The 22,898-nt window shown below is 40.9% G+C and overlaps 1 protein-coding gene across 1 annotated transcript in view; it reads left to right on the top strand.

Annotated features, from left to right (window-relative positions):
- Positions 1-22,898, top strand: part of tgfbr1b (transforming growth factor, beta receptor 1 b) — a 76,612-nt gene that overhangs the window by 43,553 nt on the left and 10,161 nt on the right. The window contains exons 3-8 of the mRNA XM_069666863.1: positions 935-1,201; positions 5,948-6,178; positions 7,875-8,042; positions 10,407-10,563; positions 16,602-16,726; positions 17,031-17,161. Of these exons, the coding sequence (XP_069522964.1) occupies positions 935-1,201; positions 5,948-6,178; positions 7,875-8,042; positions 10,407-10,563; positions 16,602-16,726; positions 17,031-17,161 (1,079 nt within the window). The remainder of the gene's footprint in view (positions 1-934; positions 1,202-5,947; positions 6,179-7,874; positions 8,043-10,406; positions 10,564-16,601; positions 16,727-17,030; positions 17,162-22,898) is intronic.

The raw sequence follows: 22,898 nt of genomic DNA, 5'->3' as shown, positions 1-22,898 counted from the left end.
GGGGGTGTAATGCCAGCTTTTCAATCGAGTTGAAACCAAAAACTTTTACATATAAAAGTGTATTCCTCAGCCGCAGAAGAGCCCGTCATCTCATTTGAATTGGCGCACGCAATGCATCTCGGGATACGTTGGATACGTTGCACCCGACGGATCCTTCGTGGCCCAGGAAAAGGAGAACATATTTGTTGGCCGCATCTGGAGGAGCTTTTGAATTGAGACAGCCTTCGAATTGAGACAGCCTTTGACGCTCCACCGTGATGCAATCGGCCTTCAAATACGCTCTTCAAAGGATGCAGCTCCTGCATCAGGACACAGATATTGTTTCATGTATCATTCCTGTCTGATTTATATTAATTCTGGGGTTACGTTTGTGGCAAAGACTGCTTGAAGATTAACATGTTTTTGTAACTAAGTTGTCCTTCCATCCCCAGTTATTCTTTAAGTTTTTCTGTACAAGAACATTATGCCAACATAAGTCAACTCAGACAGAGAAAGACATTTATACATAAAGATGATTCAGGTTTTCTAGGTCATCTGTCACTTCTGTGTTCAGACTTCCCTTTATCTTCATTCAATTCAGTAGATGGATGAAGACATTGTAGCTGCCTTTGGACCCTGTGTGTGTGTGTGTGTGTGTGTGTGTTTGTGTGTGTGTTTGAGTGAGAGAGAGAGCTACAGGCCAAATCTCCCATCACTCGGGCAGATGGAATGTGCCCCCGCACCACTTGGCCTGTTAGCTTCCTGGCTCGTGTCTAGCACTTTAGCCTGCCACGTGCCAGCCATCAGTATGTTCAAAGTCAACCTCTCAAACAGTGTACGGCCTCACTTGATCTCTGACATGTCCATAATGTCTTTTCTGATCTTGGAACCCTAACCCACTACATTCACAGGAAACTAACCTACTCTCTGTATCTGTCTCCTTTCTGACCTGCAGTTCCCACAGTGAATACTCCTCCTCTGGGCCCCGTGGCCCTCGCAGCAGTGATCGCCGGCCCGGTGTGTTTGCTCTGCCTGTTGCTGGTCTTGGCGTTTTATGTCTGCCATAGCCACAGGGGTCTGGGGGCAGGTGGTGCCGCCCATCATCACCACCACCATCGGGTGCCCAATGAAGAGGACCCCTCTATGGACCACCCCTTCATAACAGTGGGAACTACGCTGAAGGACCTCATCTATGACATGACCACCTCGGGCTCTGGATCAGGTACGATGATAGTGTTAAATTGTCACAGATAATATACTCAGTTATATCAGAACGCCCAAGTGTGATGGTCTTTGCCATGATTCATTCATGAGGTGTATTTGCTCGCATTTAAAGGTCAAACTATATTTGTACTACTCAGTGCAGCTATGCAGTAACTGCTGTCTCGGCTACAGATCAGCTTAAGGAAATTAGACTTTCAAGTTAGGAAAGTACAGACACTATTTCTGCCTCACAGAGGTATAACTTGCAGACCTTTCCTTAGATGTAACAGGCAGGTCCAAAATATTCTCTATATACTTTGTATCCTAATTGTTTTCAGTCTCTGTCATTCGCTTGGTTTACATGGAGCTTCATATTCTGAACATGTTTAAAAACCCAAACAGAATAAAAAAATTCTCTATATAAACCCATCTAAACAGAAGAACCAGGCCCAACCTATAGAAATTGGACTGAACAGATGATGGATATCCCTCTTTTGGGAGCTGATCAAACAAAGTTTTTGCTGAATGGGTTGGTAAGTAGGGCTGTTGCGGTGAAGGAATTTCCCCTGCGGTGATTTAGGATGGCTCAACCACACGGTATGCAGCATTACCACCATTTATTATGCGTGTTTGCAAATTACGTTATTTATGCTGGTTTTCGTGATGTATAAAGAAGCCTTATTGTTAGACTATTATTATGTATGTTGTTGCTTTTTAAATGACAAAGATTACACAGTTACAAACATATTAAATACTTGTTTATTGCTAAGTGCAAAACACTAACAGCTCCTTGCGCCCCTGGGGGCGCATGCCACAAAATGCAAATAATACATATTTCTGTGCAAAACTCTTGGACAGCAAAGATGGGGACACTATAAAAATAATAATTTAAACCAGTAAGAATGTTTACCTTTATACAAAATTAGGCCATCGACTAACATTTCAATTGGACATCACTTATTTGATTGATAGCTGCGTGACAGCGGGTCGAACTACTGCACAGAGAGAGGGAGAGACCCCTGTTTGAATAATGACTTATGAGTGCTGCGTAGACATGTAGGTCTGTGAAGCTGTCTAAGCATATCAGTATATACCAGTTTGTTGTTTTAATGCTTACAGTACACCGTAAAAATGTCGCTTAGAAAACCCGTTTGTTATCTGCGTTATTTCAAACTTTATTATCCATAAAGCAGCACACAAAGCAAAGTCCTTCCCGTCCCCTGCTGTCACTCACTGTGGTGTAAATTTTCTTGTCCTTCATCCTAATAAATCTGACGGTCGGAAACTCTGAGCTGCCGTGCTCGCGGGCTGTGGTTCCATGTGCACATATTGGTGCTGATTGTTTACCTTCTTCCTCCTGCCACTACGCATACCAGCCTTTTTACCGTCTTTCTCGGACATAGGTTCAGTTTTATTTTTTCTCTCACTCTGTTGAAGTGTCTCACTGCTGCTTCTCCGGTTTTTTGTTCTGCAAACTTGACACCTGACAGCATTCAGGTTCTAGTTCTGTTTACTCCATGCTGCGACGGCGACCTGTGTATAGTTTGAGTGAAACATGGCTTCACTGCTAACATTGGATAATATTTATTTTTATAACGTTTTCACATTTTATCTCATTTTCAGTTGATTTATTGAACATGGGGTTTTAAGTAGGCAAGCTATGATATTAAAAAGAATAAATAAATGAATAAAAATGCGGTGATGAAGGTAATGACAGATTCACATCACTGCGGTATTGCAGTCACTGCGACAGCCCTATCGGTAAGGGAAGGTAGTCTTTGGAAGAGGCAACGCATGATGTATTCACTGTTTGTGCATAAAATGTAAATACCAGACCTCATTAGATCAAATCCAAAACCAGTTCAGTTCAAAATCATCAATCAGTCCGATTTAAATGAGAAGGGTTAAAAGTGCGCCTGTCCGTGCACCAACCGTGTCTCCTGCCTAGGTAGATACAATTCTTAACAAGGTTGGTCAGGTGCTAAATCATAGTCATCAAAGTAAAATAAGCATGTTTGTTTTTGAGGAATACACTGTCCTGACATTCACATACATTGATTCTCAGTGTTGTTTAATTGAACACAGTGACCCACATTTTGCTCCCACATCCTCAAACCTTGTGAATATTACACGTTTAAATCAGTATCTTTAAATACTGTAGGTAAATAGGAATGATTTTACCAACAAAAATTATATGTATTGATGTGTCAAACAAAGTTGCGTATCATGGATATTTAATATTTACCTAAATTGACTCAGAATTTAAACATTTCAGTGCTATAAGATACAGTTCTTTGTGTGTGTGATTGTCTTTGTGTTAGTATGTAGTCAGGTTCTAGCAGTGCACACACTGTTAAGACGTACAGCAGTAGGAGCTTGCACCTGCACTTATCCTAAAGTAAAAGTCTATTATAATGACTGGTTGGCCCAGATTCAGGCTGCATAACTGCATTACACACGTGCATGCACACACACGCATGCACACGCACACACATACACACACATACATGCACTGGCAAAAGCTGTTCTTTATCCTTGCCATAAATTAGCACCTCTCTGTGGAGACTAGCACCTCCACACTCTGCCAAGAAAAGACTTGGACTCAGTTTTTCTAGCTATTTGCACCATATTGCACAATATGCAACTGTGCACGTGCATTTGTGCGTTGTGTGTGTGTGTGTTGGCAGATCTGCGTGGGCTGTTATAATCACTCTGCTGAGTCAGATTTGTTTGTGGTGTAAAATTGAGGAGGATTTTCACTCTACTGTCATTTTCTGTTTCCTCATCAGCAGTTTGCCAAACAAGTGAGCCGAAAGGGTTAGAGTTGTTGTAGTATTTCAAGTATTGCTTTGTGGAAACGAAACCCGCCGGCTGTGTTTGCAAGTGTAGAAAACTTTATTGCACTTCACCAAACCTACAAAAAATACAATGTTTAATTTAATTTTCTCAGAAGGGAGTTAAATCAACAGTGAAAGGCGCACAGTGGTAGAAAACAGTAGTACAAGGGGATGACATGGAATTGAGAATATTGACACTTTTCTTGATCTGCCTGTCAACAATAGTCACATTGCAGGATGTGCAAGAGGTTTTGTGGGAGAAAATATGCTGATATTATTTAAAAAATATCATATAAAAACCACATATAAATATATAAAACCACAATGCATGTTTTAGGTGAGATATCACATTTTTTAAATCACAATATACAATGCAGAAAAAACATCAACACACTCTGGTCATGTTATTCATACCCATGGTTATTTTTGCCTGACCCTGTAGACCACAAGATCAAGCTACCTTAGAAGTACAACCCAACATTAAAGTCAACCAAGCATTAAAGTGAGAGATGGTGTGTAGCAAGACTTCAACGTCTCTGGATTACTGCTCAATTTAGTAATTGGGCCTTAACAAGGCTGAAACATGTCAGCTGCAGACAGTCAGGGGAAAAGATGGAGAGGTTCTTTGATGATTTAGAATACAGTTGTAATAATAAGAAAATGTTGCAATGTTATGACCCAAATTCATCCTTACTTTGAGCAGTGAGAATAGATTATTAGCATTTAATATGAGCTTGTGAGTTAAGACTGAGGACTTATAATACAGCTTACTACTTCTGTCAAGTGTCATTGGGTTTATCTATTATGACTCACAGAGAGAAACATGATCTAACCACATCTTCCTCCCAGATATCGGGCTACTCAATAGTGTTTGATCTAATATACAGATTGATTTATTTCATATTGGTAAATTGGATTATTAAATCCTGCTTCCTAACTCAGACCTTTTTGTTTTTATTGTTTCATTTTAGAACAGAAATTATTTTTATTGCTACAATTTTAGTCTCCTTGAAATACTTAGACTGTATTCATGTATTCATGTATTCATTAAGACTTTTTCCAGCCATGCTGATGCAATAGTTTCAGTTTTTGGCAAATTGCACTGATGATATTCAAGTGCAAACACACCCATAAAGGTTTGCAGATCCGTGTATTTGCTAATGTTTTGTGTCTGTGAAAAGAAGAAGCTGTCAGCACCTCCACTCTCTGCTGCGCGGTGCTGTGCTCTCAGGCAGCAGTTGAGCGCACACTGACGGATCTCAACTCCATGCACAGATCGATTACGAGCAGGGAGAGGAGGGGGTAGCTCTCAATTTATTGTAAAGTCCAGACTCGACAGGTGTTTACTAGTTTAACTGTCTGTAACGCAGCTTCATTTTTTAATAAAAAAGTAGGTGAATGATGATAATAATAACCCCTGTCATGCGTAACGGCTCCAGACCGTCTCCACACATGGACAAAGTGAGCCCGTGTGTTGGGGTTTTCACTGTAACTGCACGGTGCTGTAAGGTGCTTTTTGCCACAAGGCTCATTTGCATAGAATGTCTGCATAACCACTCATTTAAATATGCTCAAACAGCACCGGAGCACAGAGACGCTGTTTGCTCTGCAGCACATTTTGGGGTACATTCAACCCTCTGGGTGTGCTTGGAGAATGAGGCGGCCTTTTTGTGTCATATGCACAGGTTTTCCGGGCATAAAAGCCACGCAATCCTTTAGCGAATCCCCCCCTTAGCCTTTTTGCCTTCTCCACAACACATTAGAGGAACATTTAAAAATGTCCTGTTACCTTTAACTGTGACATTTTCCATCGATTCATCATCGTCTCTAGCTCCTTCCTCTGATCCTTCTTACCATCTTCCTGCTTTCATATTTCATCACACATTGCTGTCATCTTTAAGAACTTTTTAATGTCCTTATCTCTCCAGGCCTGCCGCTTCTGGTCCAGAGGACCATCGCCAGGACCATCATCCTTCAGGAGAGCATTGGGAAGGGGCGTTTCGGTGAGGTGTGGCGGGGCAAATGGCGTGGTGAGGAGGTCGCTGTGAAGATCTTCTCCTCCCGTGAGGAGCGCTCCTGGTTCCGTGAGGCAGAGATCTACCAGACTGTGATGCTGAGACACGAGAATATTCTTGGCTTCATCGCTGCGGACAACAAAGGTGAGAAACCTCCAGAAGAGCTCTAAACGGCCGCACATACAGCTACAGGTCAAGGGTTACAGTTTGTACACAGTGAGGAAGTTTAAGATATAGTTGACCAGAGCCGTCAGGAAGATATAAGGATAACGTTACACAAAGACATTTCTGAAAGAATAATTAAAACTCAGTTCTTTCAGGTGTTTCTCCGTTTTCTTCAAAAGCATCAATGCCAAACCTGGGGAAAAGGATCTTTATCGAGCTGATCTTATAATCTGCAAATGACAGTGTGGGCAGCTGTATTTACATTGAACCTTGAGCCGTAAGAGCAGAAAAGCAGCTCTGTGGAAGGTGAAGTCAGTGCATGCCTGTGTTCAATGTGAATAGACAGGCTGGTAGACAGTGTGGGGGAGTAACAGTTCACAATGAAGGCCAACAGCTTGAGCAGCACCCACACACGGCTTGAGCAGCACCCACACACACACTCACAGGAACACGAGAGCCCCGGTGCCCCAGGTGCAAATGGGTTTTTGGTGTCCACTACAGTTTCACTGACCAGAGGTTTTGCAGGTCTGTGAATATATGTTGAAAGTTGGATATGTAACATTTATGGTCAACCTTGGTTTGCCCTATGTAAGGAAAATGTGTAGAGATGTGTCAAAAAAAAAACAACGACACTAGATCTTCAAACTCAGACCACAGGTCAAAGAAAGATTTACAGAGTTAACATTTGAACCTGTTTAACAAAGGTTGAATCAAATTTCAGACATGTCCTTGGTTCTATGATTTCTAAGAATTATGAAACTGAGTGGAAGTCATAATAATCACCTCCTTGACGGCAACGGTAATTGCGGATGCACACTCCCAAGATATCCCGATAGTGTCGCATGTGTGTCGTCCACGGTTGGCTCCGATTTTCCTCGCTGACGGTCGCTTTCCTTTTTAGACTGTTTGCCTTCATCTGAGCGTCAAATTTGTTTCTTTTTCTTTGGATTTTCACTTATTTTTGAAGTTGTATCTGTAGTCATCAACATTTTCTTTGTTTGTTCAGCCATAGTAGATTACTGTTTACTCACAACACTTGCAGAGACTGGAAAAGCAGCCGCTTAGCTTCGCCTACCCTCTCTGGCAGACGTAATACTGCAAATGCAAAGGCTTTCATCAGTGGGCCATAAGCTCAGTCACCATTGTGTTACCTTATTCGGCGATAGTGACTTAACAGATATTTATTTAAATGAAAATCTTTGAGATTATCTTCAGCTTGAAATGACGTTAGACTCAGGCTCATACACTGATCACAATGCAACTTGGCCTGCATTTAGCTGATGTTAGCATGCCTTTTCATAGTAATTAGGATAAAAAGACATAAAATGAGTTCATCAAAATGTCAAAAAATATTGGCATAAACAAAATAGAACCAAGTTAACCTATGCCACATTTTTGCACAGCAAAATTCTTATTCACTTTACTCAAAGCATGATGGTGACATTTAGAATAAGTTTCCTTGCCCTTAACCCTTTTTTTGTGTCATAAACTATAATGAATGTTTTGTACCACTTGCTTTGCAATTGACGGCATATCTTCGCAGCGTGAATACTTCTGGAAATAAGACATCTTGAATGCAGAACTCCGACATGTAGTGGCTGTGGCATAAGATTAGATCTGTCTGCCTTCGTCTTTAACCCCTTATCTCCCTGCCCCTTTTCCTGTCTTTGTGTAGATAACGGGACATGGACTCAGCTGTGGCTGGTGTCTGATTACCATGAACACGGCTCCCTGTTTGACTACCTGAACCGCTACACCGTCACTGTGGAGGGCATGATCAAGCTGTCCTTGTCCACAGCCAGCGGCCTTGCCCACCTTCACATGGAGATAGTGGGCACACAAGGTGAGACACACATACATTTACTGTACACTTGTCCCAGGCACATACACCACATGCCTTTCTTTTTATTTTGAAAATTTGTTTTAGAAAAAAGTTTTATGTTTTACTTCTGGTTTTTTCCAAAACAATGCAAATTTAAATTACCGTAAATCCGGAATATAAGGCGCAGTCTGTTTTTGGAGGTATCACAGAGGGGAAAAGGTTTTCTATAGCTATTTATTAATAAAAACGTGTATACAATTTATTTCAACACTATTTCAATTTATTTTCATTTGAAACACATTCAAAACACGCAACAGTTTGCAGTCCTGCTAACTACCAGTGCTGTAGCTAGCGGTAGCTGGCAGCCTACGGTAACGGTGATGTTGTTGTGAGGGTGGCGGCTGCAATGGTGATCATGACGGTGCGTGTCTGTGACGAAGAGTAAGTAACAATCAAGTTACAATCAAGCACTGCTGCATATTGTAAATAGGAGACGTTGTAGCGTCCTCGACCCAGAAACAGTTAAATACGAAGGTGTGACGTCACCAGTTAACAACCGGACAGCGCCATCGTCTGGGCGTCAAATTTGTTTCTTTTTCTTTGGATTTTCACTTATTTTTGAAGTTGTATCTGTAGTCATCAACATTTTCTTTGTTTGTTCAGCCATAGTAGATTACTGTTTACTCACAACACTTGCAGAGACTGGAAAAGCAGCCGCTTAGCTTCGCCTACCCTCTCTGGCAGACGTAATACTGCAAATGCAAAGGCTTTCATCAGTGGGCCATAAGCTCAGTCACCATTGTGTTACCTCATTCGGCGATAGTGACTTAACAGATATTTATTCAAATTAAAATCTGGCAGCCTACGGTAGACCCGCAAAAATGTTTAATACGAAGGTGTGACGTCACCAGTTAACAACCAGACAGCGCCATCGTCTGGGTAAAATACCGTAACAACAATAACATACCTCTCTCTGCATTTTAAACTAGTGTATTGGTCGCACTGGTATATCGGACGTAGTCCAATTTTTTTATGAAAAAAAATGTTTAAAGTGCAAATTTTACAGTAATATAACTGAAATGCAGATTAACATCTGAATAAGACTAACAGAAAGAAATGCTTAATATAAAATGTCCTTATGAAGACGAAGAACAGCATCTTAATTTGACACGGTCTCTAAAGCAAACATCTTGACAATGCTGTTGAATTACATTTTTCAACTTAAAGAAGCCCTCCGAGGCAGCATGAAATGACAAACACAGCAGGAGGATGCAAATAGAGATGAACAGATTCAATCTTTCCTGCAAACTGAGGTGAACTGAGTTCCACTGAGTTGGAAACATGTCAAGTGAAATTTAGAGATTCTTCTGACTTTAATGGATGTACAGAAAGGAGGAAAATAAGAACGACTGCGGTTTAAGTGTTTTTATCAGTCTGAGCTGCAATACTTGTCATGGGAATATCCCCTCCATTTGGCCTGAAGATGCATTTCATATCTTTGTGGCTAAGATAGTGCTTCCTTGATCAGTTAACTGTCATTGCATCAAAGAAATGCATTGAATGCGTAGATGCATTTGAGCCAAATGTTGGAAAGGTGTAACTCGGATCAGTCTGTCGGAGACACATGCAGCGTCTTACTCTTCTCAAGTAAAACCACATCAGTAAGCAACTTGTGTGTATAACCTCCACTCGGTGTCCCCTGGGACAATAGCAGCTCAAGTGAAACTGAAGATACAATGAGATCTTTTTGTCTCTCTGACTGTCACAATAAAGCGACAGTAAGCAGGTGGCTGGAGGGAGGCATAGCATACATCAGTATCATTTATTTAAGCCCTTAAGCGAGGATTCAGGGCAAAACAGCCCTCTGTTAAAGTGCATTTTACAACCTGGAAAGTTATCACAGTGGAAATATTTTATCTTTCATCACAGGCTAACAGTAGAAATACAGCATACTTGGTTCAAAGTCATCCTCTAGGACTGTGCAACTGCATTTATTTGATTGAACACTAGATAGACTGCATTGCTACCCCCACTGCTCCAATAGACAGACCCCCTCAAGTCATACATTTCGACCTGCAGTTAGTCCAAGTTTATAAAAAAAAAGGGAAATAGTGCGTTGACGCAGGTTTTTCAGACCCAGGAAGACCCGCTAATAGATGCCGATTGTCTCTTTTCCCACTCCCAGTGGTATATACACCTTTCGTTGTCTTTTCTGCTGCGTGACAAACGCGCCCGAAACAGTGTTAGTAAACAGTACCCAGTATGTAAGTACCCAGTATCAAAGTAAAATAACAAGCATCCTTTTCTTTTTTATATAAAATATAAAAACTTAAGGTTAGTGTACACTGTAGGCTTTTTGTTGAATGTATGATTCTGTGTCTGCAGGAAAGCCAGCTATTGCCCACAGAGACCTCAAGTCCAAGAACATCCTGGTGAAGAAGAACGGGACCTGCTGCATCGCTGACCTGGGTCTAGCTGTCCGCCATGACTCGGCCACCGACACCATCGACATTGCTCCAAACCACAGAGTGGGAACTAAAAGGTAAGTGCATGCTGGACAGATCTCTCTTCAACATATAGACTGATTTTGGTCAAATTTATTTCTAAGCAGTGATTTGGGATCACACATGTTCCCCATCTGGATCTGTATGCGCTGTGCAGAGATAACTGCATTCCTCTAGTTGGCCATTTTGGCTCCTATGGCCATCTTTTATAAACTCACTTCTGTGGTGTTGTCACTGTGAGCAAGTGTTTCTGTAAATACAAGAGTCTGGCCTTTTAGAATATCAGGCTCTCTGTCTCAAATGTTTAGACTCAAAGAGGTGACTCTATATCAGCTCTCAGGTTTATCAGGACTTCATCTTTGATCAGATCAGTCTTGTCTCTTTTGGCTACCCTAGTCGTGTCATTGGATGCTCAAACAAGAAGTGTTTACATGGACGGTCCAGGCCACTCAGGACCTGAGGACGTGAAAGACCTTGAAAGGAGTCCTTTGCTCACTTCCAAAAACACTTTTGAGGTCAACCAAAATGTAGCCTCGAGCCTTCCCCTGTGCAACCTGATGATATTAAGAAAAACAAGTATAAAAATGACAGTAAACTCAGTGATGTGTTATGTGATACTTACCTTAATTTTGTGGTAGGGCCAGTTTCTGATGCAGTGCTGCAATTAACTAGGGATGTGCTGGTGTTCTGGGTTTACATCATACTTGGAAAATCTACAGTAGTAAAACTAGAGCTAATTAGTTTGATGACAGAAAATCAATCAGCAACATTTGATCAATAATTAGCTTCTTAAATTGCACCAAATAATAATAAGCTTTATCAAGTAAATCATTGGCAGATTATTAGTATAGTCCACATGAAATAACCATAGGGTAAAGCCTATTTTTGGATAATCCTTTGTGAATTTAATAAATTAAAGAATTTACTCTGTACTTTTTATTTGTCAAGTCATGCAGGGCTTCCACTAACATAATGAGCAGTCAGCCAGTGGGGAAAAGAAGCCAGCTCAGGGGGTCTGGGGGGAAATTTTGGCTGTAAAAGCCCAAATTTGGTTTCTTTTGGCACATTTTCAAAGGAGAATTAGGCCTTTTGCACGTTTTAGCCCACTCTGTGCCCACCCAGTCAGTGTTCACGTGATATGCTTTGATATGGTTAGACTCTCTTCTTACTTATTAATCAGAGGCTCTTGATCTGCCACTGTAAAAACCATACCTGTATGTGCGAAGCTGCCCACTTAGTTTATTTATATATGGCTATGCTTCAAATTTAAATTAGATGGTAATCTGATGAGAAATAAAGAAGAAAAGCAAAATTTAGGCAATATTAAGGTAATTCATTGATGTGTTCATTCAAGCATTAGCGTCTGTGTGGCGTATTGGGAAAACTTTTTAATGCTTACTGTGCAGGCGTCACCGATGTTTTCTGTGTGCAGTTGCAATTGTTCTTCTTGTCTTCAATTCTTTTGCTAATATCTATCAAACACTGAAGTCTGCCCTCCGCTAAATGCGCTCTCTGCTCTCAGTTGAGTGGCCCCACCTCTCTACACTCACACACTCCACGCATGCAGAGGGGTTTACACAGACAAACAGGCGTTTCTCATGCTCGTATGGACTTAAAGTGGAGGCGAGTGCTTTTAAAATGAACAGAAAATAATAATAGGTAATAATTCTCCAGACTACAGGTGGTTTTCACTTTCACTTTTCCTTTGTGTTTCTCTTGTTCCATTATGACGACTTGTCTAGCTGATTTTTTTCAATCAGACCACAGCTTTGACTCTCTCAAACACTCTCTCCTTTCTTCTTCATAGACTGACATAAACATAGCAATCATCACATTCTGGTTTCCACCCTCCCCTTTTGCTTTGTGTTGTTTATGATTTCTTCCTTCTGTCTCCGTGTGGTAGTTTGATGCTGCCGGCGTATCAGAGGGCCTCTTTAAATGATTCAGTAAGCCCCGGGGTCAGTGCACACAGAAGCTCTGGCCTTGGCTGAAATACATGCTACATATTGATGATCTGATCCAACCAGTGTGTTTTATAACTTTCTACCGTGAAGCCACACTTCCAGCAAAGAAGCAGTCCAACCTGAAAGTTACTGTGTTGGGCATCTTGTTGTTTGGTGTAATGCATAGTTCTTTCCATTAATGATGTTATAATTAATGTTCTAAGGAACATTGATAAAGATGTCAGTGGCAGAGCACTTAAAAGCAGTTTGTGTATTAAGGTAAAAGCCTTCAGATTCTCAGAATTCAAGTAACCAGACAGACTATCTCTTTCAAGGTGCAATCCATTCATTTAATGCAGGGTCAACTCAAGGTTATACACTAATGCTTCTAAACCTGCTAATGTTCAGTTTGAATTAATTCTATTTTGTTCTTCATCAAAAGCCTCTCATAGGACTCAGTTTCAGAAACCGTGTGTACGTGCGTGTGTTTATTTTTTTATTTTTTTATTTTTATTTTTTTAATTATGCATGTAAAGAAAGACAGCTTGATTTGACATAATTACTCTTTCTCTGTGTTCCTCTAAGTTCTTTAGCAAAAATTGATGGTCTTTTTGTTTTCAGCGGTTTCACTTTTTAATTCAACTAAAGTAGCATCAGCAGTTTGAAAAAGGAGGCCCTCCATTCATTATTTGTGCACATCTCAGTTAAAGAACTCAATTATGACTTGCTGTCTTATTCCCAGAGCGGGAGTTATTTTGTTACACTGTTGAATCCATCTCATAACAGATCATTAGAGACTGCGTGTATGTGAGAACCTGAGGGTTCAGCTGTTACGGAAGTACCTGTGTTTCTGTGGAAGCAAAGCAGTAACTCATCAGCCAACTTGAGGTCAGAAATTTTGAGGATTTTGTGTTCCTCTTTTTTTTTTTATACAGTAACCTGCTGTTCTTTTCACTTGATTTAATTAGGATAGCTAAGATGGAACACCTTGTGCAATGCGCCCAAACCACAATGTGACACCTTTCAATTTAGAGGCTGTTAAAATGATCACGTCACAAATGTGTTCTGTTCTCTTTAGTTGGCGTCAAGGATTTGATGAACTGAGTGAAAAGATTTTTTACTTATTTCAGGACAATCCAACTAAACCAATTTATTCACAGACTGGTGCATTATATTTGAATAGCCCTAGTCTAAATGGGTCTACAGGTTCTACAGTGTTTGTGTACATTCTTACTCACATTAATTAGCATATATTCAATCAGTCCTGCTTATTTAGTTTTAGCTAACTCAATTCTAACTTAACCTAATTTTCAGTAAGAAGTGAGCAGATAAGTCAGGTTGACGAGGCACTGGAGACAGACAGTATTACCGACAATAAATATGTTTGATGAAGCAGCAGGTGTGTGAGCAGCTTCTTGATGTTTGCTGTCAGTGGTGCTTAACAGCTGTGTGATAAAACTAAAAATCTTTAAGTCACAAAGCAAAAATGTTGAACAACTCTTTTAAAACTTTTATAATTTTTTATACATATGTAGCTTAAAGCTCCTGTGAGGATTTTTTCACTGGTTATGAAACAGACTGAAATTAATACTTATTACAATATGTGACGTGCAAAAGCAAACCAGACCATCAGTGACCAGATTGATTATTTCTATATAGTTATTTTTAATGCCTGACACTGCTGGCGGTGCCAACAAATTTAACTGGTACACGTACGTTTACGTAGATGTTGTTATGTCACTGTTTCTGTATAAAGATTAATTTAAACTACTGTAAAAAAGTCGCACCGGAATATAAGACCTAGGCTGTGTTCAAAATGCCATACTATACACTACATACTACATACTATATGCTATGTACTATATACTGCATACTGCGTTCGGCAGTAGTATGTAGTATGGAGGAGCTTTTCAAATTCATTTTGCAGTATGTCACACCAGGTGGAAGTAAACAATAACCGCCACTTCTTTAGCTAAAGCGCCCCCTTCTGCTGGAATGCTGCTGCTGTCCGTTACTTAAACTGCCGCTGAGAAGTTCCAGCGCTTTGCATTGTGGGATACAGTAGGCAAGGGTAGACTGGTCTGATGCATACTGGAGATTTTTTCCGAAACAGTAAAACATCTGGGTATTTTTGGCACATTTTGCTTTTATTTGCGTGCTGCATACTACATACTGAATTTTAGCCAAATCAGTACGTACTGCTGGTTTAGCGTGGCATTTCGAAGACAGCAACAGAACACAGCAACAGTCTGTTTTGGGGCGTATCCCAGGGGGAAAAGGTTTTCTATAGTTGTTTATTTATAAAAACGTGTGTAAAAGTTATTTCAATGCTATTTCAATTCATTTTCATTTGAACCACATTGAAAACACACAAAAATTACAGCCTACCATCTGTTTTCGCCATGTCGAGTTTGCAATCCTGCTAGCTACCAGTGCTGTAGCTAGCAGTAACTGGCAGTCTACAGTAAAGTTGATTGTTGTGAGGGTGATGTAGTAGCGGTTTGGACCCGGGAACAGTTTAATGCGGAGATGTGACGTCACCACTTAACTGGATAGCGCCATCGTCTGGGTAATAACATACCTCTCTGCATTTTATACTGGTAAATTGGTCGCACTGGTATATTGGATGCAGCCCACTTTTTAGATGAAAAAAAAAGGTATTAAAAGTGCGTCTTATACACTTTTTATCGTATGTGATGTTCAGAATCTAAGCCATGGCTATACCAGCAGGCTCTGGGGTTACCCTGTAGCTGATACCAGGTTGGGAGTGTAAGGAAGTGTGATTGGCTTCTCATGTTTTCCCCTATATGTCTCTGATGTCAGCGGAGTTAGTTACTGAAAAGTAATCACTGTCCCTCTCACTGTCTCACTGACTCTCAACAAACACCCAAACAAAGTGATTACAGTGCAGACCTTCTGATCACGACGACCACCTTCTTAGTGAATGAAGCAACATAAACTCAGCAATTACACATCGTAGTTGCTTGGAGGTAATTCCTTTTCCCCATTGGGTTGTAACCCACAGTCACTCTGTAATTTAAAGCCATTAAAAGAATGTAAAGACTGTAACTGCAGGGCATCCATTTACAGCATCACACAGCCTGATCAGGTACAACACATGCATCTAGCTTTGCACTGATGATATTAATAAATTAAATGTGATGCTTAACCACAGTGGCTCCTGCAGCATAACTCCTTGTTACAGACTATAAAGCCAGCCGTACACACTTGGATGCAACTAGAAAGTCTCTCTTCAAGAATACACCAAAGCCTAAAATGAGAATTGGAAACTGAAAATGGAGCAGGGGAAGCTGCCGTTTCAGACAGAGGATATTAAAAAATCAGGCTGTAATTGATAAATCTCCTTTAAAATTGGTGCCACCGGGAAGAAAAGAAAAAAAATTCAATAGCCCCCGACTTTGTCCATCAATGTCATTACTGCGATTATTGCTGTCTGAATGAAGGAAAAGCTTCATGACAAGCACAGCAAGAGGAGGGTGATGTCGACAGAAACTGGCAGTTCTAAAACAGTCGGTCGTTATGTAACACACAGACAATTTTGCACAAATAAATAATTGTTTGATACAGATTTAGTTTTGGCCTATTTTCAGATTTAAGTATTACTGTGAGTCCTAATAGTCGTACATGTAGTTAGCAGTTCCTCCTGCAGGTTGCACAGCTTCATGTGATGCATCTAGCCTTGAACAAGTGAGTAGGAGGCACTAATGTACCCTAACTTAATGAAAAGCTTGAAAAGGTTTGTGCAATGGATTTTATGATCATCTTTAGACATAAGAAGCTTTTAGGGAATAGGGCTCTGGCTCTCTGTCAGGTCTAAGACCCAATTTATTTCTGAATGCCAACATTTACTTTCACTTCCACCATTAGCGGATGGCTGCTGCTTGTGCTCATACACTCATCTCCACTTTGTTTCCGGTTGTTTTGCAAAGACGGGTGCTTGCATGTCCCCACATCAAACCACAGTGATGTTTATTCTTTTACTAACATAGCGTGTGGTTTTGTTTTTTGAGCAACATGAATCATGACATATGTGTGCTTATAAAACAACAAGGGCCATGGAACAAAAATAAAAGCAATAGTTTTATATAACATTCCATCCTCTTTCTGCTCAGGTATATGGCACCAGAGGTCCTGGACGACTCCATAAACATGAAACACTTTGAGTCTTTCAAGCGGGCAGACATCTACGCCATGGGTCTGGTCTTCTGGGAGATCGCCAGCCGCTGCTCTATGGGAGGTGAGGATGAAATGAGAGCTGGGTGGATGGAGGTGAATCGTTGGCTGAATGAAGGAGAGGTTGAAAGATTAATGGAGGGAGTGATGGATGAATGGAGCCAAAGAGGAGGAGAGTTAAATATGGACATATTGACACACCAGTATCTGCATGGATGGAGAGAACATGCATGATCAGACAGACTGATGCATGTATGCTACATGTGTGCAGCAGTCTGTCTGATCATGCATCAGACAGACTCAATCTAAAGAATCGAACCACCTTAATGAAAAGCCAGAGAATTTCTAACCTGATAGTTTTCTGGCAGGCATCCATGAGGACTACCAGCTGCCCTACTACGACCTGGTTCAGTCAGATCCATCAGTGGAGGAGATGAGGAAGGTTGTTTGTGAGCAGAAGCTTCGGCCCAACATTCCCAACCGCTGGCAGAGCTGTGAGGTACGTGTCAATGTATTAAAGATGTTGGACAGGGCTCAGATTGTTTTCCCCTATATTTCTCACTACCAGGGCTGTACCCGTCAGTCACATCAGATTTGGCTGGTCAATACAACGCTTCGATTACTTTCTTTTTTCAGTTCAGCACCACACAAAACTCATTCATCAGCCTACAAGAATCTCATGTTTCACCTGAAATGGGGAATCTACACAGGCAACGTATTTGAAGCGCATTTTTGACACGTGTGCCGGGACAGAACTGCTTCAATGTTATTCAATGCTGCAATCTCCACCAGCAGGCGTAATACACCAGTGATTCATTGGCTAGACAAGCAGGCAAGATAAATTTTAAAAGAGCAATGTACATTTCCTCAACATCTGGGTACCAATCCTATTCATTCATTCTCATTTGACTTCTACATCCTACATAAATACAGAATTTATGCACAATTAAGAAATAAGTCTACAAGCCGGTTGCAAAGTTGTCTTCTTCTACTGTTTCCGGCAGACTGCACACTTTTTGGCGTCACTGCCACCCCTTATTTATTACCAGGAATCGCAGCTACTGTTGGCTAACTTTGAGACTCATCTTTGCTGTAGTCGCAGCTGGTGTAGAATGCAAAATTGATGCTGCTGTGACGCTTAGATGTCATGCATGTTGGTCTGACACCACAGTGTCAGTAGTAGTATTTGAACTCAGTGTTGTTTTTAACTAGATAGTTTAACCAGATATTGGGCTATAGTTAGCCAGTTAGCTTAAGTTAGTTGAACTTCAGCTCAGAGCCACCAAATCGCCATCTGAAAGTATCAGAAATTCACAGATTTTTCTCTGAAACTTCTTTAGTCTGTTCAGATCAGTTTGTTTTGGAGAGGAGGAGACCTTTGTGGGTTATAGATATACAGCTTGCCCTCATGCTCCGGCATTGACCTGTGTAAAAGGCAAAATTTTGACAAAATAGGAGTCGACTTGGGGGCGACTGATGATTTGAATCCTTCACTTTTTGACTAAATCACATTATTATCAACTTTGAGGGGCATCTCCCTATGTGGGCATGAGAGTGTAGAAGAGGACACAGCAGTATGGATGTGACACAAACATGCTGTGGGGTTACATGGGTACACTGCAAACAGGAGCTGCCGGTTAGTTTTAAAGTTTCAAAATATACCTTAATGTAAACAAGTATAGATATAAAACTAGAGCTTAAGTTTTGGTCCTGAAAGTAGCTATCTGCCCCGTCTCTCAACATTGTTGTTTACAACATAGATAGAGACATCTTGTTCTGCCAGGTTGTCCAGGATTCTGTTATTTACTCACTAGGTACAGTCTGCCAGTTGTGTCCGGCTGTAAGTCTGAACCTCAAAGCCCCAGAGTCCTTCTCAGTAACACTGCTCAATCATTTGATACACACGCATACAGGCACACACATACACACACGCAAACAGGCGCGCTGTTTCCCACAGTCCCCAGAGAGGAAGCATCCACTCAGCTTGTGGGAGGAGAAAGTGTGTGTGTGTGTTGTTTCCCTTGCAGTCTCTGGTTTCTGTTGCAACAGTGTTACACACACCGACACACGCAATTGTGGTATCGGTTTGTTTACTGCACTGGGAGTCATTACAATTTAATTTGAGCTGATTCGGGTAAATTCTAGCAGCCGCACTGTATGAAGCTATGACCATGAAGTCAGAGAATGTCTGCAGATCCTTTAGTTGTTGACTCTTTTAACCCTTCATGCTAAAATAAGTTCATTGACACTACTTTGTAGCACTTTTTGGCAATTTTGCTCGCAACTTTAGCATAAACAATGAAATGTTAGTGTGTTTTTGTATAAGCCATTTTTCATTGGGAATAAGAGTTTTTTATTTAAGTATTTGTGTATTTGTTATCCTTGCATATACTATTATACTTAGTGCAGTTGCTTGGTACTAGATCCAGCTCCAGCTTTAATCAGTTGGATTGGTGGGGAAGTTACACAGTCTCCACCTCTCAGCTGCTCAAACGGCTTTGTGAACACGGTCTTGTCATAAGCAGCCAACTCTGCCGCCCACATGCACTTTTTAAAGCTGGATAAAATGCTCATCACTTAATGTCAGAACTTCTACACTGTTTTTTTATTTTGACCTTAGCCACCTTTTTGTCTGGCAGCATCCAGACAACTGTGCTATTTGTGATCTGAAAAGAATCTGTTCTTTCTTTAAGGGGTAAGCATTTTGATTAGTTTCCATATTTTCATACAAAAGGCTTGTTTGTACCTTAAAATCAAATGTCCACACTAATGCCCAAAAGAAGATTAAGGGACACTCCCTCTCAAAGGATGGGCTAATTAGACCTTTTTCAGCTAAAGTGATTGATTTTGTTTTCTCTGCTCATACAATGAGGGATGCAACATCTTTACTTTGTATTTTAATCAAACGCATGAAGGCGCTTTTTCCTCGTATCTCCTCTATCTCAGTGGAGTCTCAATAGAGAGCTGCTGTTCAGGGTTCACTTTTGTTCCACTAGCTTTTCAGTTTCTTTTATAACTCTATAAAGCTGAATACTGTAGTTGAAAATGTGTTGACTGGGAATGTAACAGAATATGAACTCATCATAGATGTGTTTTGAACGGCTCAACCTTTTTCTCAGAACCACAACTCAAATCGATTTTAACCACACAGGCTTTATAAACCTGCTAAGTTTCCGTACAAAAAGCTACTCTGTAGAACTTCAGATGATCGATTCAGACAGTTTCTGCAATAACTCAAGTATCAAACACATTGATTGTAATTTTTACAATGGTTTAGGTAGCGGTAGAACCCTCTTGTAATGCAGAATGACTTTACATTGTGGAAAGTTACCAGCATGTAAGCAAAGTCATAGAGGTGTAGATTGTTTTTTTTTAAGTTCAATAGTTAGACTTGAATAACAAAGTCATGTTGAAAACCTTGCACAACTTAAAGTGATAATCTCATAGATCTCAGTTTCGTTCTCTTTGGCAGCACCTATGGCAATAAACGGTAATTGCGGGAGCACACTTCTCAGATATCCAGACAGTGTCGCATGTGTAACGTCCACGGTTGGCTCCGGTTGTAACTCTTGATTTTCCTCGCTGATGGTCGCTTTCCTTTTTAGACTGTTTGCCTTCATCGAAGTGTCCAATTTGCTTTTTTTTCTTTGGATTTTCACTTATTTTTTAAGTTGTATCTGTAGTCATCCATCTTTTCTTTATTTGTTCAGCCATAGTAGATTACTGTATACTTGCAACACTTGCAGAGACCAAGAAAAGCATCCACTTAGCTCCGCCTACCCTCTCTGGCAGACCAACCACTGCTGGGTGATGGAAAACGCATCCCTAATTGGGCGCCCTTGTGATTTTTTTCTGCAAAAGTCACATCAGACACTCAGTCGGTAATACTGCAAATGCAAAGGCTTTCATCAGTGGGCCAAAGGCTCAATCACTATTTTATTACCTCATTCGGCGATAGATAGTGACTTAACAGACATTTATTGAAATTAAAATCTTTGTGATGATTATTTGAACATTTCAGGAAAAGATTGAATTAGATTAGATAGAAAATTCAAGGTTTTAGAGTTGCAAAATGTTATTATGCAATTCTGACTTTTATTTTACCACTATTAAAACCTACTGTACTATTTCAACTATTTTTCACCCTTGGCCCTGAACAGTTACATAGAATGTATTGTGGAGGCAGTTTAGACTAAGTACCCCAAAGTACAGTTTATACTTTCTGGTGAAAGATACATCTTGCTGATGCGCTGGGACACATATTCAGTGATGTAACCTGGGGTCACTGGGTGTTTCGGGTCTTTCAACATCAGACACCCTCGCCCAGGCGACCCGACCGGGGTTGATCAGACCCCGGCATGTGTCCCAGCAGCGTTTGCCCACGGATCTGCCCTCTTGATCCAAAGCCACCTTGTGGCTTTCTCTGCGGCTTCAGTTGCACACCTGATGGCCTTCCTCTTTGCCTCCCCGGTGAGGCCCAGCACCGTGAATACTTTGCAGAGGGTCCGCCCTGCAAATCCTCGGCAGCCCACCTCCAGAGGTTCACAGAGAGTTTTCTAGCCTTGCCTCCTGCTATCGTCCACCAGCTCCTGGTACTTTGCACGCTTCCTCTCATTGGCCTCATCCATACGCTCTTCCCAGGGCACTGTGAGCTCCAGAATGATCAACTGCTTGGTGGACTCTGACGCGATGATCATGTGTGGTCGGAGCCGTGTAGATGTCATCCTGGCTGGGAACTTCAACTGTTTGCCAAGATCCACTTCCAGTTGCCAGTCAGTGGCGGAGGTCAGGAGCCCAGACTTCGCCTGTGGTTGCGTGTTGGGCTTCTCTCCGGCTCTGTGGAACCTGATTGTCTTTGGCTTGTGGTGGCCCTTGATGGTGTTGATGGCCGTGGCTATGCTGTCAGCAACTGCCTTAAGCACCTGGTCGTGGCGCCAGCGATAGCGCCGGTCTCCAAATTCTATACAAATATAGACAGTAAACAAAAATAGAAAGCTATTTAAGTTTTTTACTAACGCCAGAGTAGCCCCCCCCCACACACACACACACAAACACACAAAATATTGGCTACAGTTACGTTTACATTCTTAAAAGTTGATGAGCCCTATAGTAGTTTCATTTATGTTGCACTTTTTTTAAGGTTATTTCTGTTGAAAAAAGGCTGTTCATTGAATGAATTAGAGAGGGAATGTGTTCTTCTTATGCAAACTGCACAGATTTTAATAAAATGCATTTAATTAGGGTCGCGATTCGTCATTAAGGAGGTGGTGGTGGGTCTTGCGGCTAGACCAGTTGAAAACCATTTCAGATGGACAAACAGTGTGATGGAGAGTGCTCATGTGGAACTGCTTCTCAGTTTTCAAAGTTGAAGAACTTCTGAATCCATGATTTAATTTGTCATTTATTTTCTTTAGATCACTCTGTGGCCTTTGGCAAGAAAACCTTCTTTCTGTTGTTACAAGACTTCAGCAAGGACTTTCGAGTTTAATCTGAAGCCTGTAACTTTTTTTATGGTTAGGCACTAAGAGCAAAATGTACCCAATGTTTGCTTTAAAAAAAGAGAAAGAACACAGTAAAGTGAGGACAGCATCAGTGCACTGCAGTCGCTACACAGAGGCAGGACTGTTATTGGATTTTTTTTTCTGCTGCAACATTGGACTGATCAACACTGACGGCAAGTCCCCTTTCGAAACTATTGAAACACCGTTTGCATAACTAGACTTGAGAGTAATTCTCTGAGATTAAGTTGCATCAACACCCAGCTGGCACAGCATCACTGCATGTGCAACAGCATTAATGATCAGTTTTATCAAGAGTAATCACAGCTATGTGAGCGGGGATGGTTGATGTTCCTTATAATTATAGGTGTCACTGTCTGCTGCTAGCTTCTCTCTTAATGCTGTGATGCCACTTGTCCAAACCAACACTGATAACATTTAGTTACAAGGAAACATTTCAGTCCTCAAATGGGACTCTATGTGCTCTAACGTGGATCTATTGGAGAATACTTGATTGATCCGACTGTGTCAAGTCTTGTAAAGGTGTTACTCTGTACTGCTATTCAAAGCATTGGTTTAAACAACAGCATTCTCTAGAGCAGAGGTACTAAATTAAACTTGAAAGAGGTCCAGTTAGACAAGCAAAGGTCCGGAACATCAAAATGTCTGACCTGCGTTATGATTCAGTACCATACATTTATACATTTTGAACATCTGTCAAATCAAATAAAGAAAATA

The sequence above is a fragment of the Semicossyphus pulcher genome, unplaced genomic scaffold (genome assembly GCF_022749685.1).
Source record: "Semicossyphus pulcher isolate SPU_LCO1_2020_fin unplaced genomic scaffold, fSemPul1.0.p SCAF_18, whole genome shotgun sequence".
Taxonomy (NCBI): domain Eukaryota; kingdom Metazoa; phylum Chordata; class Actinopteri; order Labriformes; family Labridae; genus Semicossyphus; species Semicossyphus pulcher.
Note: the sequence above shows the minus strand (reverse complement) of the source record. Positions and strands in the feature narration are given on the sequence as shown.